General features: G+C 39.9%; 1 protein-coding gene across 1 annotated transcript in view; it reads left to right on the top strand.

The window, feature by feature from the left end:
- Chn2 (chimerin 2) overlaps window positions 1-19,273 on the top strand; it is a 336,451-nt gene that overhangs the window by 169,336 nt on the left and 147,842 nt on the right. Inside the window, exon 3 of the mRNA XM_069996025.1 lies at window positions 8,086-8,141. Within this exon, the coding sequence (XP_069852126.1) occupies window positions 8,086-8,141 (56 nt within the window). The remainder of the gene's footprint in view (window positions 1-8,085; window positions 8,142-19,273) is intronic.

Genomic DNA, 19,273 nt, shown 5'->3' with positions numbered 1-19,273 from the left:
CTGACCCATATCTTGGTATTGGAAAATTGAGATCATGACTGGTCAAACTCCAAAGGTTTTCTTTTTGATGGTATTAGGTTTAAACTCAGGGCTTCATGCTTGCTACTAGGTGCTCTACCATTTGAGCCATACTTCCAGCCCCTCAGAGGTTTCTGTGTGTGTGTGTGTGTGCATGTGTGTGCACGTGCATGTTCATGTGTGCATGCATGCTGTAATGGAGCTTATACTCGGGGCCTCATGTTCTCACTTGGCTCTTTCCTCATGGCTCTACCACTTGAGCCAGACCAAAGTTTTTTGTTTTACTTTTTCAAGGCATATATATGCCTGGATCCCTGGTATGAGGCTCCATAAACCCTTTCCTTTATCACAATGCGACTGGGCAATAGGATAAGGGAATTTAAAGATGACATCCTGTTAGTAAGACAGAGCTGAAGGGGGAGTTGGCGCAAGGTTCTATCATTCCATGCTCACACCTGTGAGGTTTTTTTTCCCTGAGAAATGGAAAGGCATAAACAGGGAGCAAAGTGGTACTGGCTCAGTGTCACTGCCACGTGGCTGGACTCAGCTCCTGGACCCACATGCTCTCTGTAGAGAGAAGTGGTCTGCAGGAGTGGGATTCACTACCACCCAGGCCATGGCCCTCCTCTGTCATCCACAGGAGTGATTGCCTCTGTTTGCAGAGGAGGGTGGATCAAGTTTTCCTAATGAAGAAAAAGCATATTTGATTTCTCAACCTATCTTGGGAATCTGGCAGTCTCAGTCTCCACTTCCACATTCTTGGATGACCATAACCTCTACCAGCTACAGCAGCTAACAGCTTGCTACCGTGCAAAAATATGTTCTGTGTTGTTGTAGCCAGCCATGGAGTGCCTGTTTCATTTTGCCATTGCTCTGCTCACAGAACCACCCAAAGAGTGACATCCACTGCTGTGTTTTCTTTCTGAAATATGTTTGTTGAATGAAGAAAATTCAAGAAGTGACATTTTCAGATTATGTGACATGCCTCAGTTACATTAGATTTACCTCAGAGATTTTTTTCCCCTCACACAGGTGTTTGTTTTGTTTTAGCTCATTCTGAACATGATGGGCAAACTCTTGCTATAAGCTAAGATAGGAAATTGGGCTTTGTTATTTTGTTTGGCTTCCATTGCAATTGGTTGCCATCTCATTATCTGCGCAGACGGACACACAACCCAGATGGCAAACAGGCTTCTAGCCCTATTTGCCAATTTCTCTTTCTTGGAACAGCACAGAGAAACAGACACTCAATTAATGATGCCTACTACTGAGGGATGAGGCAGGCAAGGTGGCTTCCCTGATTTCTTGGGCTTCCTGTTCCAAGTCATCGCTGGTGGTCTTTTACCAGTTACGTGGTTGGTGTATCTCTCTCTTTATCAAAGTTCAGAGGGTACTCAGAAGAAAGAGCTGTGAGATTTAGGCTGTTTACCCAGCAAAGAACTGTCCAGAAGCGTTCCCTTGCCTGCATTCTTCATTTTTATCCATGGCTTCTCAATCTCTTTGCCTCTTAGTGCCCTCCCTCACACTGTCGTTGGTCAAGCCCTGTCAGTCTTCCTGTACAATCAACTATCTTCTCATCTGCACTCCCAGAATAGCGCCTTCACCCACACAATCTCTGTCATGTACAAGTTAAATGTTGTTCTCTTTCACCTTGTTGTCTACAAGGGTCTTCCTGTTCCATGGCTTCTTCCACAAGACAGAGGATAGTGCCCCCCCACTTAGGGATGTACATTAGAATCTTTGGAAAACAATATAGTTGTCCTGCTGGAGTGGCAGAGTGGGCATCTCCAAGGATAGAGTCTGGGAATCTGTATTTCATAGACAGTTCTCAAAGATGCTGTTTGGCTCTAGGGCAAGCAGTTCACCTGGAGCCGTTCCGCCATCGACTTTAGAGAAGCAGGGATGAGGCTGAAACATCTAGGCTGTGAGAGGTCTGATGATCCAAGCTTTGAATCTTGATTTTGGCCCATGGCTTCTGTGACCGCGATGGCACCTACAGCCATCTTCCCTGCTCTATCAGTACAGGAGAATAAGTTTCCATGGAAGATTAAGCCAGCAGAGTCATATAAGGTGTCTGGCATATAACGTCTAAGTTCCCAGTAGCCACATCCTTTGTAGTGCTGTTCCAAAACTGACTCCTGAGGGCAGGCCACTTCCTCCTCACAGAAGACTGAAGAATGCTTTTACTCTACTCCTTAGCCTGACTTCCTGTGGCCTCTCACGCATTATGCCCCCAGCACAGCTACCACTGTGGCCTCCCACCAGCACATCATTTCCTTTTCCTGCTGCCACACTTCCTTCCGCTGCCATCCTCTGTCTACTGTAGTTATAAAAACTCTCCTGGAGGAGAGCTCTATTCCCCTCCCCACAGGCAGCCATTCTGACCAGCTGAGGTGGCTGAGCAGCTACCTACTTTTCCCTTGTTAAAGCTCATGTCCAGCTGGACTTTGTGTCTATAAGCATAGCTTCCTCCCAGGATTAGGGTCTCCTCAAAGGCACAGATTGTGAGCCATGAGCCATGAGCTATATAGCCCATTCCATCGGGCTTTGTTATTTTGTTTGTCTTCCAGTGAGTGGCCATCTCATTACCTACATAGACAGACACACAACCCAGAGGCAAGCAGGTATCTACTAAATGTCAAGAACTATTGCAGGTGCTAGAGACTCTGCACTAGCAAGGTCCCTGGCCTTGTAGAAATCACACTGTAGTCAAAGGAGTCATATGCAAAAATAATCAATAGTTTTACTTATTGCTGTCATTCATAGTGATGAGTACTGTGAAGAAAAATACAGCAGGAAAAGGGAGCAGAATGATGGATAGAATTCTATACAGGAAACTCGGGGAAGGCTTCCCTGGAGAGAACGGGTTTAAGTAGAGACAGGAAACAAAGCAGTGAATTAGCCATAGGACTAACTTTCCAATTGCAAAGAACCTGAGGCACAGGAACAATAAACTAGGGCTCTGGAAGATAAAGGTTACAGTTTAGGCTAGGGACAAATAGTTAATACTCTCTGCACTTCTTCCTCATCTGAAAAACCAGAGCTATGATGCCACCAAGTTGTTGGTTTTTTTCTGAGTTCTTCAGAAGACTTAATAAAGTATTGTTCCTGAAATGTGACAGACACTTAGACTGAGTATGCTGTTCTCTTCTTCTCTATTCCATTTCTCCCAATTCATCCTCGCAGCCTCCACCTAATGCTGACTGTGGTGTCTGCATATAGCAGATGCTCACATATTTGCTGGTATGAATTGCAAAGGAGCATTAAGCTAAAAATGCTTCCTTTCTTATAACAGGGACACTTCGGTTTTTTTCCTCCATTAAAAATAGTGTTTACAAAGCCATCCCACCCAAGCCCCCATATAACTGTTGGCTTCCAGAGGCATTGACAATGAGAAGAAAAGGAATCTGTGAATATAGATTCTGCAATTCCACTTGCATCTAAAGCTGTAACTCTAGAAGCTGCTGTTTTGTTTGGTTCCCATTCTATTCTGTAACAGCAGCAACCTAGTGCTAAAAAGCAGCACAGAAGCATGGGGAATGACTCAAAAGGAACAAAGGAACTCAAGCAGCCTCCCTGAAGCAGTCCTGAGAGACCCCTGGAAATTGGTCTCTCCCTCACTACCCGTTCATCCTCACGCTTCCTCTCCTCTTAGCATCCTTCTCTCCCGGTGTCTCTCATAATATCTTTTTACTTTAATAGGCAATGCATATGTTTGGCTCATATGCAGTAGAATAAAATATACATAGAGGACTCTCTTCTACTCTTAGTTTCTCTTTCTTTTCATCCCTGGAAATAGTTGATTTTATTACTTTATTGTTCTTTTGAGAGTTTTCACAGATATAAACAAAAATGAATACATACATGTTATTATTTTACAGACTCAAAATGAATGTATGCTCTCTCACACACACACTCTCTTTCCCCATGTGTGTGTGTATGTGTGTGTGTGTATATAAAAGTGTCCCTTGGTATCATAGGGAATTGGTTCCAAGAACTTATGACCTGAAGATATCGAAATTTATGGATGCTCAAGTTCCTTATACAAAATAGTTTTTGTATATCAACAACATCTATCTATATACACATTCTTCTTTAAATAATTTTGAGATTATTTACAAATCTAATATAATATAAATGCTATGGAAATAGTTGTTATACTGTTCTATTGTTTAAAAATAAGAAGAAAAAATTCTACATGGTTAGTACAGATGATTTTTTCCCTAATATCTTTAAACAATGACTAGTGAAATACATGGATGTGAAATATGTGGCCAACTGCAGGCTGTTTACTTGCTTTCTGTATTGAACCAACTCCTGGATATCATCCTATGGCAGTGTGAGAGTCTGAATAATTACTGTTGAGAGCATGATATCCCCTGGAAGATGTACATAATTACTTAACTATTCCAGCCCAACAGGCATTGGTAACCTATTATCTTAATAGGTGGCACCTCACCAGCTCCAGATTTACTATATACTTCCTAAAGGACTTCTAACTTGTAAATCTCACCCGAAAATGGACATGATTCTTACAATAGAAGCAATGGTTTTATTTGTAGTAATATCCACAGCACTTCAATAAGTTCTGAGGCTACAAAACTAAGCAAAATAAAACATGATCCCATTCCTCATATTAGGGCCCTACATATATTGGGAAAGATAAATAATTTTTATAACTCACACCAATCACTTCAGAATTATAATAGAACAATCTGTAGGAAGAAAAATGCAAGAATTGTAGAATAATAGAAGGGTGATGTATTGTGTTGCAGTGTGAGAAAGGTCAAGACAAACTTTTGAGCAAAATTGGTAATTGAACTCATGATACTGAGAGGTTGAGCATTAGAGTTAGGAAGGGAGGAAAAGAAGATACCATAGAGAAAGGGATCCAAAGCCCTGAGATTAAATGGAGCTCTGTGCACTTGGGAAAGGAGTTGTTCAGCACAGAGTGTGAAATATTAAGTGTAGAAGTAGCCAAAGGTAAGACTATTTAGGGCATTATAAGAGACTTTGGTCTTTATTTAACAACATTGTGAGGCCACAGAAGCCTGGAAGCCAGGGAGAAATATGAATTGGTTGACATTTAAAACAATCACCCTTGCTACAAGGCAGAGAACAGGCAGGGCAGGATATAAGAATCTCAAGCTTGGAGTCAGCTAGTGGTGTTATTGAATACATGTAAGAGCCTTTTAAAGAGCAAATTGAGACACCTAATGGCAAGTTGACCATGTAAGTGTCAGAGGAAAATTCTAGAATACTGGCTAGAAAAATCAAATGATTAGTGGCTCCTTTGCTGATAATCAAGATTCTAAAAGAGGTCTAGATGTGGGCAAACAGATCCTGAGGTCAACTTCTAAAGGATTTGTTTGAGGTCCTTTTGAGTAACTATAGAGGAACCTTTGGGCAGTTGGCCATACAGCTTGGGGCTTAGAGAAGGATTCAGAGCACCAATGCAAGTCTTTTCAACTAAGTGTTGGATGCAGAGGAAAGAGTCCTTAGAAGCAGGAAAGAGAATGAGACTTGGAGAGGGTTAATGATAAGCCCTATGTATGTCCTATGACCAGTGGACAAGCAGATGGGGCATAGGCAAAACAGGCACAGGAGGGAAAAAGGCAAACATGAGGGAAACTAAGAAAGGGAAACACCTTGGAAGTCGATGGAATGCACAATACAAGCTCAATTAACCCCTGCCCAGGTCCATCTCCTGTTCACAAAAGCCCCTCCGTCCTCTCCCCCTCCCATTTTTCATACACCGGTATATTGACATCTGCAGGCTCCTTTTCTAAGGGAAGACAGATGTTTAGGGGCCACTTATTTTAGCCCTCTGTCATTTTTTATGTTCTTCTGAGCAAAAGGGCTGTATTGCATGCTCCTGTGCTTTCCTGTGTGTGCACCATTATCCTAAAGTGTCATCCTTCATGAGGGCAACACACGTTAGAAATGTGACACATTACAATGCCCACCTGTAAGAGACTTAGATACTATGCTAACCTGGGGAGTCTGCACTTAAATTAGGCGAGATAATGACATGCTAAGCTGAAGGCCTCAGACAGCCATGATAGCAAGATACATTCCTTCACTTCCGTATCTTTCTAAGTGTCTGCCCACAATTAAACTTCCTTTATGTTATTTTTAGGTCTAACAATAAATCATAAAAATTGTGCTTATCTTGTTCCATTTAATAGAAAGATTTTTATGTGTTTATTTATTTATTTTTATGCCAGACCCAGGGCTTGAACTCAGGTTTTTTTGGGGGGAGGATTTGGCTCAAAGCTAACGTTCTAGTGGTAGTGTTCTACTGCTTGAGCAGTTCCACTTCTGACTTTTTTAGTGGATAACTGGAGAGGAGTCTCATGGACTTTCCTGTTCCGGCTGGCTTCAAACAGTGCTCCTCATGTTTTAGCCTCCTGAGTGGCTAGGATTATAGGTATAAGCCATTAGCACCCAGCTTAGGTCCACTAGTTGTCACCTTTTGATTCATTTACTATTCTAAAATTAGGTATTTTCTTTACAAGATTCTGAAGATATAATCAAACTGTTTTGTTTCAAACTATTTTCATAGAAGCAGAATCCAAGGGTATTGGCATATAGGTAGCTTTTCCCTACAAGTAATCAGAGCTAGAGTGTGTGGTTCAGAGGTAAGAGTAATTAACCAGCATGTATGAGGCCCTGTATTTTTTCCCAGATACCATAACAACAACACTCACCAGAGAGAGAAGGGGAGAGAGAAAGAGAGAGAGAGAGAGAGAGAGAGAGAGAAGAGAGAGAGAGAGAGAGAGAGAGAGAGAGAGAGAGAGAGAGAGGAAGGGAAGGAGGGAGGGAGAGAGGAAAGAAAGGAGAGGGAGAGAGAATCACACATTGAAAAATGACCACAAATAACAGTCCTACTAAAGCAGGTTAGAAGAGACTTGCCATCTGAAAGGGTTGAGGAAAATAATGAATGACAGCTGGGTACTGGTGGCCCACAACTGTAATCCTAGCTACTCAGGAGGCTGAGATCTGAAAAGATCATGATTTGAAGCCAGCCCAAGCAGGAAAATCTGTAAGACTCTTACCTCTAACAAACTACTCAGAAAAAGCCAGAAGTGGGGCCATGACTAAAGTGGTAGAGTGCTAGCCTTGAGCCAAAGAAGTTCAGGGACAATGCTCATGCTCCTGAGTTCAAGCCCAGGACACACACACACACACACACACACACACACACACACACACACACACACACACACACACACACACACACACACACAATGACAATGGTGGAGATGAACTTTACAACTTGGGGTGGGGGGCATTGGGAAGGAGGGAAAGTAGGAGAAAAATGAGGGAGGAGTAACAATATTTGACAAGAAATGTACTCACTACCTTAAGTGTATAACTGTAACCTCTCTGCCCATCACTTTGACAATAAAGGTAAATTTTAAAAAAAAACAGACAATGGATGAGTAGTAGCCAAATAGATGGAGGTGAGGGGCAGGGGAACAATTTGGTGCTTCCTGTTTCATTCGCTCCCAGAAACCCTCGATTTTGCATATACCTGCCTTGTTCTTTTCCTGCCTATCTAGAGACACTACCATTAATTTCAGGGATTCTATCATAGGGTCTTATTACTCAGATACTCACAAGTAAAATTGCATCTCTAAGGTAGTCAAAAGAATTTTAGCTATATCTAGTCTTCCAAGAAAGTCATACAATGAACAATGCCAATAACAATTATGAAACTAAATTGACATTATAAGAATAAAAAAATCAGTTTTTCCAGTTTATATTCATGATGACTAATTTCCATATAAATGATCTGGCTTTAGCCAATCTTAAAAAAATGTGCCTGTGTGCTCTTTCTCTTTCCTTCTGTCCCTCTTTCCCTCCATCCTCTCTCTCTCTCTCTCTCTCTCTCTCTCTCTCTCTCTCTCTCTCTCTCTCTCTCTCTCTCTCTCTCTCTCTCTCTTTATAGCTGCAGTTCTGAAGATGACTGTAAGTGGAAATATTTAGTTGTCTGAACACATTCACCTGTGTTGCAGTTTTCTAATTATAATATTCATTTATTTTCTCTTTTTTCCCTGGCAGTGTATCAGTTGCAGCAAGAGGCACCTCGTCCCAAGAGGATAATTTGTCCTCGGGAGGTCAGTATCCAGCTACATCCCACACACTTTGTCAAATGTGATAAATTGTCAGCATTGTTGATAATATCGGAAGGATTTCAGGTTTCCTGGGAGTTGATTTCTATTAATGTTTGTTAGAGTGTCACCCAATTTAACATCTTTTTAATCTGTATTTTAAAAGACATGTTATTTTTAAAATGCTGACAAGTTAATATAGAATCAGAAGTCTCACATCTGTAAACATTGCAGAGATAATTTGAACAGCCTTTGAAAACTCTAAAAAATGTACATTCTGTTCACTTTTTGCTGTTGTTACTATTATTGTTTATATTCTTTATGCACCTGATTATGAAATGTTTCTAGCTGATGAAGTACAGAGAACAATAAGCATTTGCATATTGCCAGCACCTATAGTTAATAAAGGTTTATGATTTGTCATATTTACATAACATTTATAAAATAATATACCTTTCGTGGAATGTTTATATTTTTAGTCTTAGAGAGATCTGTAAAAATTAATCAACTTGGACTGGGAATGGTGGCTTATACACAAGTTGGACATTGGTTCTAAGCCAATCTAGTCAAAAACGTTGTGAGACCCTATATGAAAAATGTACTGAAGCAAAAAGCAAGCCTAGGGGCATTGTTCAAATAGCAGAATACCTATTTAGCAACCTCAAGGACTTGAGTTCAAACCCTGGTCACCCCCAAAAGGACAACACAATGATAACAACAGACCAGCAAATTGTGATAGCCCATTCCTTTGGCTCCAGCTACTGGAGAGCCTGGGGTAACAGGATGAAGATCTAAGGATCAAAGCAAAAGACTCATACTTGAAAAATAAGCTAAAAGCAAAAAGACTATGGACATGGCTCAAGTGGTAGGAGTGCTTCTCCAGCAAACATACGTCTTAGTTCAATACCTAGGTCTGCCAAAAAACATACATAAATGTCCAATATTATAGATATGCATATATATTTAGGTACACTCATAAAAATTCTGACCAGCCTATAGAAGTTTTACCTGTTATCATTCATGAATCAGTTCTCAAACCACCAGGTGGTTTGAAAGATCTGAAAGGTAAAACTAAGGCTGCATTTTCTATTATTATTCTGACCAATTTTTTAATAGCCACAGTCATATCCTTCAACCCCAATGCCCATGAGTCTTTGCTGCTCTTTATTATTACTTTGATTAACTATAGAGTAGCAGACAGCTTTGAATGGGTAGTCTCGGCTCCATCAAAGGGGAAGGCTGCAACGCCAACTCTCCTATGACTTAATCTTAATCATCAGTACTTCCTGAGCCTGATTTTGAACCTATTTCTAAAATAGGATTAGTAAACTTTGTTCCTAAAACTTTTACTTTTCTACAAGGGTACTAAAATTCATCAAGTAATTTTATTTTTTTCAAATTTTAAATTGTGATTAAGTGGTTACATAATTTCCCAAATTTCACAGTATTGTGGGATAGTGATGCTCAGTTAAAGTCACAAACACATTCTAACTTTCCTGGAGCAAACTATCTATCGTAGTCTATAACATTTATGAGTTCTATGAGCTTTGTGATAGAGTTATTTCTTCCACGTTGGGTGGTATGTACATTTCTTTTGTTTTGCATAGCATCAGCTGTTCCCTCTTTCCCACTTGTTCCCTCCCCTCCCATCACTGCCATTAAATTGCTTAGTTCATTTTGGTCAATGTCCAGTGTAGCTGATGGGTCCCACTATTACATGTTTTTCCCTGATTCCCTCTAGTTCTGTGTTGTCTTCCTGGTTCCCCTCTGGTGTACACATATATACCATACATGTGATCAGCAGCATGGGGTCATGTGATCAGCAGCATGGGGTTATTTAGTAGTGATTCGACCAGATGAGTGGAAGTCCTTTGTTTTTTAAGTTCTGTTAATTTTGTCATATCACCTAACATTGTGGATTTAACATCCACTTATAAGGGAGACCATGTACCATTTGTCTCTTTGCTCTTGGCTTACCTCACTCAACATGATTTCTTCTAGCTCCATCCATTTCCCTGCAAATGCCATTATTTTGTCATTTCTAATGGCTGCATAATATTCCATTGTGTATAGATACCACAATTTTTTGATCCATTCATCTGTGGTAGGACATCTGGGTTGTTTCCATGTTCTGACTATTGTGAACAGTGCTGCAATAAACATGGAGGTGCATGTATCTTTGTATACTGGTTCCTGTTGTTCAGATAGATGCCTAGAACTGGTATGACTGGGTCATAAGGGAGGTCAATATTTAGCTTTCTGAGGACCCTCCAGACTGCTTTCCAAAGTGGTTGTGTAAGTGTACATTCCCACCAGCAGTGTAATAAGGTTCCTCTTTCTCCACATCCCCTCCAGCATTTGTCGTTGGCTGACTTGAGGATGTGGGCCATTCTGACTGGGGTAAGGTGGTGTCTCAGGGTTGTCTTTATTTGCATTTCCTTCACAACCAGGGATGGTGAACATTTCCCAATGTGTTTCTTTGCCATTTTTTTCTCTTCTGAGAAGTCTCTCTTTAGTTTCCTTTGCCCATTTAGTAATTGGTTTGTTAGGTTTGGGAGGGATTAGTTTCTTGAGTTCCCTGTATATACAGGATGTTAACCCCTTGTCTGATATATTTCTGGTAAATATTTTTTTCCCAATAGTTGGTTGTCTTTCTAGCTTGGTTGTGATAGCTTTAGCTGTGCAGAAGCTTTTTATTTTATGGTAGTCCCATTTGTCAAGTTTCTCTCCAATTTGTTGTGACCCTGGGACTCTGTTCAGGAAGTTCCTTCCTGTGCCTATTAGTTCAAGTGTCTCTCCTACTCTGTCCTGCAGTAGTTTCAGAGATTCAGGTTTAATGTTAAGGTCTTTAATCCATTTTGAGTTGATGTTGGTGCATGGTAATAGGCTGGGCTCCACTTTTAGTTTTCTGCATGTGGCCGCCCAGTTTTCCCAGCACCAGTGGTTGAAGAGGCTGTGTTTCTTCCATTGTATGTCTTTGGCTCCTTTGTCAAATATCAGCTGGCTGTAGGCCTGTGGATTTATCTCTGGATCTTCTATTCTATTCCATTGGTCTTCGGGTCTGTTTTTGTGCCAGTACCATGCTGTCTTTCATCAAGTAATTTTAATTCAGAGTAGACTGGACCTTTTCATACCTGGATTATCACTGAAGAGGAATAGATACTTAGTGATTATGTTAAAAGAACAGAATAAGTTCCAATTTATTTGGTAGTTTTATCTTGACATTAACTCATTTTTTTCAAATAATTAAAATAGGCTAAATATATGTATTTATCTGAAATAAGGTTTTTTTTTCCAGTGAGACTGACAAAAGAAGTTACTAAAAGATTTTTCACTCTTACTTTTTATTTAGTGTTTCCACCAGAAAAATTATCAATACACATAAGGATATGAGATTTCAGGTCTCTCAAGGAAATGAGTATTTGTAAAAAGAGTGTAACTAGGAACTCTATGTAGAGGTATTAACAAAAGTTCTCTAGGCAAGTTTAAGCTCCAGAGCTTGCAATCCAAGGAAACAACCAACAGTCCTTCATTTGTTCATCTATTTTGCTAACTTTGATGGAATGGTTGCTTTGTTTTATCATTCAGAGGTAGGGTAACTTTTTCTTTGCCAAGGGCCATTTGGATGTTTATAACCTCAAACATGGGTTATGCAAAATCATCAATACAGGCCTACAGCCATAGGCAAACAATGAGAAGCATATAAGAACCATATGTAAGTCTCTTTCCAGGTACTAAATGATTTTTGTGGGCTTTATTTGGCTGATGGCCAGGCTTCCTCACACCTGGATTTAGATGTTAGAAATGTAGCAAACAACTTGGCCATTGTCATTTTGAATGTCATAATAAAAGAAAACAAAACTGAAATGTAAATGAATGTATACTTAAGGTTTTATTTCTGTGAGGGTTGGGGAGGGGAGGAAGGAAGGGAGTCTGGGGGAGGGAGAGAAGAGTATGTGTGTAGAAAGAATCTCGTTGAATCTTTTTGTTCCTCAAACTCTTTGTCCTTTGTAATAGTAGCAGAGTGGATGGATTGATTAAGATTCTCTTCATAGAAACCCTTCCTTAGGGTCAAGTGAAGCGCTTTAGACATCCAGGGATGAAGGTCTATCATGTATTTAACTCTGCATGGCCATCATTCTCTGTTATCATCAAATAACATGCTGCATGTACAGCTTTTCCTCCCCTTTGTCTGTCTTTTAAACAAAGCAACCAAGCTTTTAACCTTTCTACCTTTACCAATTTGACACATTAAGAAGTGATGCATGGTTGATGCTTGATCCATAGGTAGTTGACCTCTAGAAACTCCGTCTCCCGTTTCTTTCACAAAACCTTATATGAACAGAATATTCATGGGCTCCACTTCCTCAGCAGGAAGCATCAGGTCCATCCAGCCAGGCAGGTGTCAGGTGACAAAGGGTCAACTTTGCCGGAGGAACAGGTGCAGCTTAGAGAAGTGCCAGCAAGTGCAGCCTGGGTTCACGTTGTTCTCCACCGTGATGTTAACTGCAAGTGATTCCTGCTTAAATTGCTGTGCCCCCTAGGACTTGGCCATCTGCCAGCAGAGCTGCTACCTCCTCTTGGATTCTGGGGAAAGCACTGCTCCAGTTGCAGATGGCATTTAGGCAAATGCCTAACACACCAGCCTGCTCAGGGTTCAGACTTAATGAGGACAGAAAGCTTTCCCATTCAAACATGTGGGCAGATAGATTAATGCTTTATTAGGACTTACACAAAGCAATATGCTACTCTTTTGAACAGTGAATTATGATTCCTTTTGTTTGAGTGCCAGTGATCAGGCCTTGAACTCAGGGCCTGGGCACTGTCTGCTCAAGGTTGGCCCTCTACCACTTAAGGCACACCTCTACTGGCTTTTTGCTGGTTAATTGGAGATAAGAATCTCACAAATTTTCCTGCCTGGGTAAGCTTTGAACCATGGTCTTCAGATCTCAGCTTCCCGAGTAGCTAGGATTCCAGGTATGAGCCATTGGTATACTATTAAATTACGATTTTTAAAAATGATTTTTTCTGGCTCCACTCTTCTCTTAGCTCCTATGACTCCACATCGTCTGGGGCATTCAGGCTGGGTGACTGCAGCATCCTCATGCAGTGTTGTCCCTGTCATGGCTTGCACCTTCCTAGATTGTAGGCCTCCAAGGGTAGAATCCTCAAGTTCACAGGATCAGTGACCATGCTAGTGCTCCAAGTGAATTTTGCAGTGACAAGAGATAGGAAACAAGGTTACTCTCAGCTAAAGCCACAGGCCAACTTAATTGAATAACTGATTGCAAAACACAAATACCAATCACCTAATAGACTCCACTGAGGAGCTAGTTGACACAAAGGTACAGACTAACTCTACAAGCAAAACTCAAAGACGTAGTATTCCCAGGAAGGAAGGGAGGTCAGCTGCAAGGTCATCTTGGACTGATGGTGACCTCTTGCCCTATCGCCTTCTGGTGGTGTGACTTAGAGCCACTTATTCTCCCAGAGGGAAGAAGGTTGAATCTGAGCATAAACATCTGCTTTGCAAGGTTGCTATCAATGTATTAAGGCCTCCCACATCATGGATATTCAATTGATGTATATGATTCAGGGAGGATTTAGAAACTGTGAAGAATAGACTCTGAGACAGTTACTGGGGACATCTGAGGGATGATAATGTTTTTTGAATGTGATAGTAAAGTGGCAGTAATAAAGAAGAGAGTAAGATGCCCTGATCAGAAATTAAACCACCAGGCAAAAAGATACAGAGAATGAGGAACAGAAGGTGCAAGCAGCTGAACAATGACCCTAGCTCCAATTAAACCAGGTGGGGTCAGCCATGGAAATAACAGTTCATTGCTTTCTTGAGATTCATCACTGTAAATTAATATTTATGGAGCTGCTCTAACACCTGGCAGTCTACAAACATTTCTTAAGTGCTCCTTGCCAAGACATTCAAAACAATTTCCAATATGCAGAATTCTCACTTGCCCTTTTGTCAATTATCTATCACTTACCTCATGAGCATGGATTAATTACCAAATGTATGCCTGGATGATCTGCAAGGCTCTGTGCAGAATATTGATTTTTTTAATCTGTTTCTCTAGTTAGGATTTCTCTGCTGGGCTCCCAACATGTCTGTCCATTTGTCCACCTGGTGTTTGTTGATTGATAGCCCACAAGTCAGATGAGCTTAACATTCCAAAGAGACCATCCAGTAGCACCTCACTTCATAAACAAGGGCTTCTTTTTCCCACCCTTTCTCTTCTATCTTTAGCAGGTGTCAGATCAATATATATCTTGCACATACCCCAGATTCTCTGCATAACTAGGCTTCAGACCCAATAATATCCCATGCAAATTGGGATATTTGGACACTCTGTCATATTATCATATTTATTTTGTCTATAGTACAGTAATCTCATCTTGTCTCCAAAGGATATATGCCAAAACATTCTGTGGATGCCTGAAACAGCAGAGAGTTTGTATATGTATCGTGTGTACCTGTGACAAATTTTAACTTACCAACTAGACACAGGAAAAGATTAACAACAGCTAATAATAAAATTAAACAATAGAACAATATTGATGTATTATAATATGAGTTATTTCAAATTTAAGAATTTTTTATCTCTACACTTTCCTAGTTAACATTTTCAGACCATGATTGACCATGGGTAATTGAAATCAAAAGAAGAAAAAGCAGAGCTGGGAGTGGGGCTGCTGTATGTAATACACTCTTTAAATATACTTTGTAAAGTATTCTTGCATAATTATTCTTTGTGTATCTTTCTGTAGGACAATGCATATTGCAGAAACTTCATCAATCTTAATCATAAGTACATGCCTGGCACTGAGCATAACCGAGCAACAGTTATAATCACTAACTACAGCTCAAAAATCATGAAAAGGGGATACGTAAAGAATTCAGAATCCACAAACTACTGCTAATAGCAGATCAAATTTACTAGATGCTGTTATTAGGGCAGTGAATTGGAGTTTGGCAGTGGTTAACGTCCTTGCACACAGACTAATAATTTTTCCTGGAAGAGTCCAAGTTTCTTTATGGGTTTTCTAAAAGGCAAAAATGTCAAGATTTGCTCGCATGACTAATTTAAAGTCAAATTCCACTAGAATTACCTAAAGGATACAGCAAATAAGCAGAATTCTTTTGTGGTTGTAAGTGATTCAGTGCCATTTGTCTTCTTTTGACATTGCTATAGTTAATATGGGAATACAAAAAGCAATTCCAAAAAAGGGAAATGAAATTACATACTATCATTTTAAATTGTTCTTCATTTTATACAACTTCATTTCCCTTCTCCCTTGTGTAGACAGAACAATCTATTTGAGAAACAGTTTGACACAAAAATAGATTGTGGAGCTAAGGTTTCCAGTCTTTTTGATCAGAATCTCTATTATCATAGTTAGACAATGTATAGGTGACAATGGGTCAATCTTTTGCATTGTACCTCACTGCCTTATTTAGCCTTCTAGTAAACTGTATTCATTTTTAAAAATTCTACTGCATATTTATATTCCTTCCCACTTTTTGTGCATTTTCTTTAGTTTTTTCTTTTTTCTAAGTATCTATCCATTTTGTCTTTTTAATATTTTTTGAAAATTTTTCTTTAATGCCTACAAAAGCTTTTCAAGTTTGTTGTTGTTGTTTTTTTTTTAAAAAAAATTACACCCAGGTTTCACAGTTTTGTGGCTTTAGGCATTTGTCTTGGCTTAGGCATGTTTGGGAGATGTTTAAAAGCCATGATGATTGGCCAGATCTTTCTCAGCATGTTCAATACATCTTAAACCAGAGATTTAAAGTAAATTCACAGGGGTATTTTATTATCCCACCGTACTTTTACTTTCTTTTATTCACTGAAAACAAATGTTTTCAAACAAAGTGCATTTGGTGGAACATGAAAATTCTGTAAATTCATGATAGTCAAAATATGTCTCTGAAGTCTTGTGAATGATTCTACAAGACACAAACAACAATAAATATTATTACCCTTTAATTGACTTTATGTGTAGTAATAATCAAAACACTGTTTCTACCCTGATAAGAAAGATTTCCATTCTTTTTATCCTCAACTTTTTCCACTGGTCTGTCTATTCCTTGTAATATTGATACAACCAAGAACAAAAGGCTTTCATATTACTAATGCACTTGGCCTTTTTTATTAATAAGTTTTCTTTATTGTGAAAAATACTGTATAGAAGGGTTACAATTACATGAGCAAGGTAATGAGCACATTTCTTATCAAGCATTTTTGCCTCTTCCTTGGCCTTTTTTTTAGATGCAATTTTGTTCTGACCTATAAGCTTCAATTGTTTCTTCTATAGTATAGGATCCAGGGAACTTTTATGTTAGAAAAAAATGATACCTGACTTGTTTTTTTCTCCCTGAAAGTTAATGTGCACATGCGAACACTTATGTGTGTATGTGTGTGTGTGCACACATGCATGTGTGCATGCACACATGTGTTCGCTGGTTCTGGAGCTTAACTTAAGGACTGGTGCTTTCTTTTGCTTTTTGGCTTAAGGCTGGCCTTCTACCACTTGATCTGCACCTTCACTTCCAGCTTTTTTTCTGTTTAATTGGAAGTGAGTTTCTTGGTTTTCTCTACGAGGGCTAGCAGCTTAGAACCAAGATCCTCAGATCTCAGCTTTCTAAGTAATTAGAATTAGAGGCATGAGGCACTGGTGCTAGGAGGAAAAGACTTTTTGTTTTGGTTGGTCATGGGGCTTGAACTCTGGGCGCTATCCCTCAGTTCTTCAGCTCAAGGCAAGTGCTCTACCACTTGAGCCACAGCGCCACTTCTGGTTTTCTTTTTTTGTAATTTATTTATTTATTTATTTATTAATTTATTAATTTATTTTTATTGTGAGAATACCATACAGAGAAGTTATAATTACATGGGTTTTCTGAGTGGTTTATTGGAGATGAGAGTCTCAAGGAGTTTTCTGCCCAGGCTAGCTTTGAACAGCGATCCTCAGGTCTGTGTGAGCCAATGGTGCCCGGTGTGAAATAAAAATTTTTAAATATTTTTTATTTTATTTTATTTATTTATTTTTTTTTGGTCCGGTCATGAGGCCTGAACTCTGGGCCTGGGCACTGTCCCTCAGCTCTTTTGCTCAAGGCTAGTGCTCTACCACTTGAGCCACAGCACCACTTCTGGCTTTTTTCTTTTTTCTTATGTGGTGCTGAGGAATCGAACCCAGAGCTTCATGCATGCAAGGCAAGCACTCTACCACTAAGCCACCTTCCCAGCCCCATTAAATATTTTTAAATAAAAATTTCTTATTGAAAAAGTATTTGATCTACCAAAATATGTACTTCTTCAAACAAGAAAAGAAGGAAAGAATTCATTCTTCTTGGAAAATGTTGACTTTCTGAAAAAGTACAGAGCCTGTGCACCTAGAATATACACAGATATTTCTAAAATGAATTCATATGTGATTGTCCAGGGCTCCAGAAGCTTATTTTCTGTTGGACTCAGAACTCAAACCCAAAGGAAAAACAGGAGTGTGGATAGAGAACCACTAAGGAATAATACACAGCTGAAACTTAGGAGCAGGTGAAAATGGAATAAAGAAAATATAGCGATTAAGCAATGAGAAATAATGAGGTGGAGTTTTCTGAGAAGACTCTTTAATCTCACTACATATGTATTCCTTATAGTTACAATCACTAAAGATAGAATACTATGTTGTGTGGTTGGTTCATGGTTTATGAAAAACAGAAAATCAGAAGCATCATGTTCATTCTCCCAGTTGCCCTTCACTAGCTCATTCTTCATGGATGGAGTGGGAGTGGATGAGCCACACTGTGACGGAGCAGCGATGAAGGACCATGCTATTTGGAAGGCCAACCTTATATGCCACGTCTATGATCGGAATATCTCCTTCTAAACCCATACTGAGGGGCTGGGAAGGTGGCTCAGTGGTAGAGCGCTTGCCTTGCATGCATGAGGCCCTGGGTTCGATTTCTCAGCACCACATAAGCAAAGAGAAAAAAGCCGGAAGTGGTGCTGTGGCTCAAGTGGTAGAGTGCTAGCCTTGAGCTGAAGAGCTGAGGGACAGCGCCCAGGCCCAGAGTTCGGGCCCCACGACCGGACCCAAAAAAAAAAAAATGTAAACCCATACTGAAAGTTAATCGCCCTTATATCAGCATTGAGAATGGCGATTGGATCATGGGGATCACCCCTTATGGATGGATTAATACTGTAATCCATGGTGTAGGCTTAGTTATCACAATAATGGATGGATGAGGCCCAGTTTTCTTTCCTTCCTCTTTCTCACACATGCTTACATAGCTTTCCAACAAATCATGGCACAACCCCAAGACCCCTCTGCACCAGATGCCAAGTCTAGGCTCTTAAACTTCCCACCTCCAGAACCATGAACCAAGTGAATGTGCATTGATAGAAAATACTGTTTTATTCTAGTAGAAGAAAATATGTGCAGACACCATCCAAACAGACAGCAAATATTACCCCTTCGCAGAAATTGCTCCTATAACAGCCCATAGTATGTCTTTCTGCCTCAGAAGTCATTCTAATAAGATTTCTAATGTGGCCAGGGCTACTGGGAAAAGGAGCAGGTACAGTACGACAGGCCATGACATGGATTTTAAAACATACTTCAAGATTTTACTCCCTTGGTTAAACTGTAACTGAGAAATAGTGCTGATAAAGGCGGGTTATACTTGGCCCTGGATGAACAATGTCTCCTGGGGAAATGGGACCTACCTTACAAATACTAAGAAGCTTGAAAAACAGCCTCTAACCTTGACTCTATCAGAAAAAAATGTAGATGGTGCAGTGTCAGACAGTTCCAATTTGAATATGACCACCCTAAGTGAGATAACCTATTTGCTTGTCATCCTCTTTTTAATAGTAAGAACATGCAGTACCTGTGCTCCGTGCATGAGTTAACAGCTTGTGCTATTCTCTGTAGACCTCCCCTGGGGATTGTTCTCCTTCTCATTTTAGAAAGGAAATGAGACAAGCACCACAAGAGAGATGAAGGCAGTATTCTAACCCAGACATTCCAAATCCAGGATTGAGCTTCTAACTCAATGCTTCTCAAACTGTGATCTCAGAACCAGTGTCCACAGCATTACCTGGAAACATCAGAAATGCATATTG

Source organism: Dipodomys merriami, unplaced genomic scaffold (assembly GCF_024711535.1).
Source record: "Dipodomys merriami isolate MVZ:Mamm:240054 unplaced genomic scaffold, mDipMer1.0.p SCAF_5, whole genome shotgun sequence".
Classification (NCBI taxonomy): Eukaryota; Metazoa; Chordata; class Mammalia; order Rodentia; family Heteromyidae; genus Dipodomys; species Dipodomys merriami.
The sequence above is the reverse complement of the archived record's forward strand: the minus strand, read 5'-3'. Positions and strand labels throughout refer to the sequence as shown.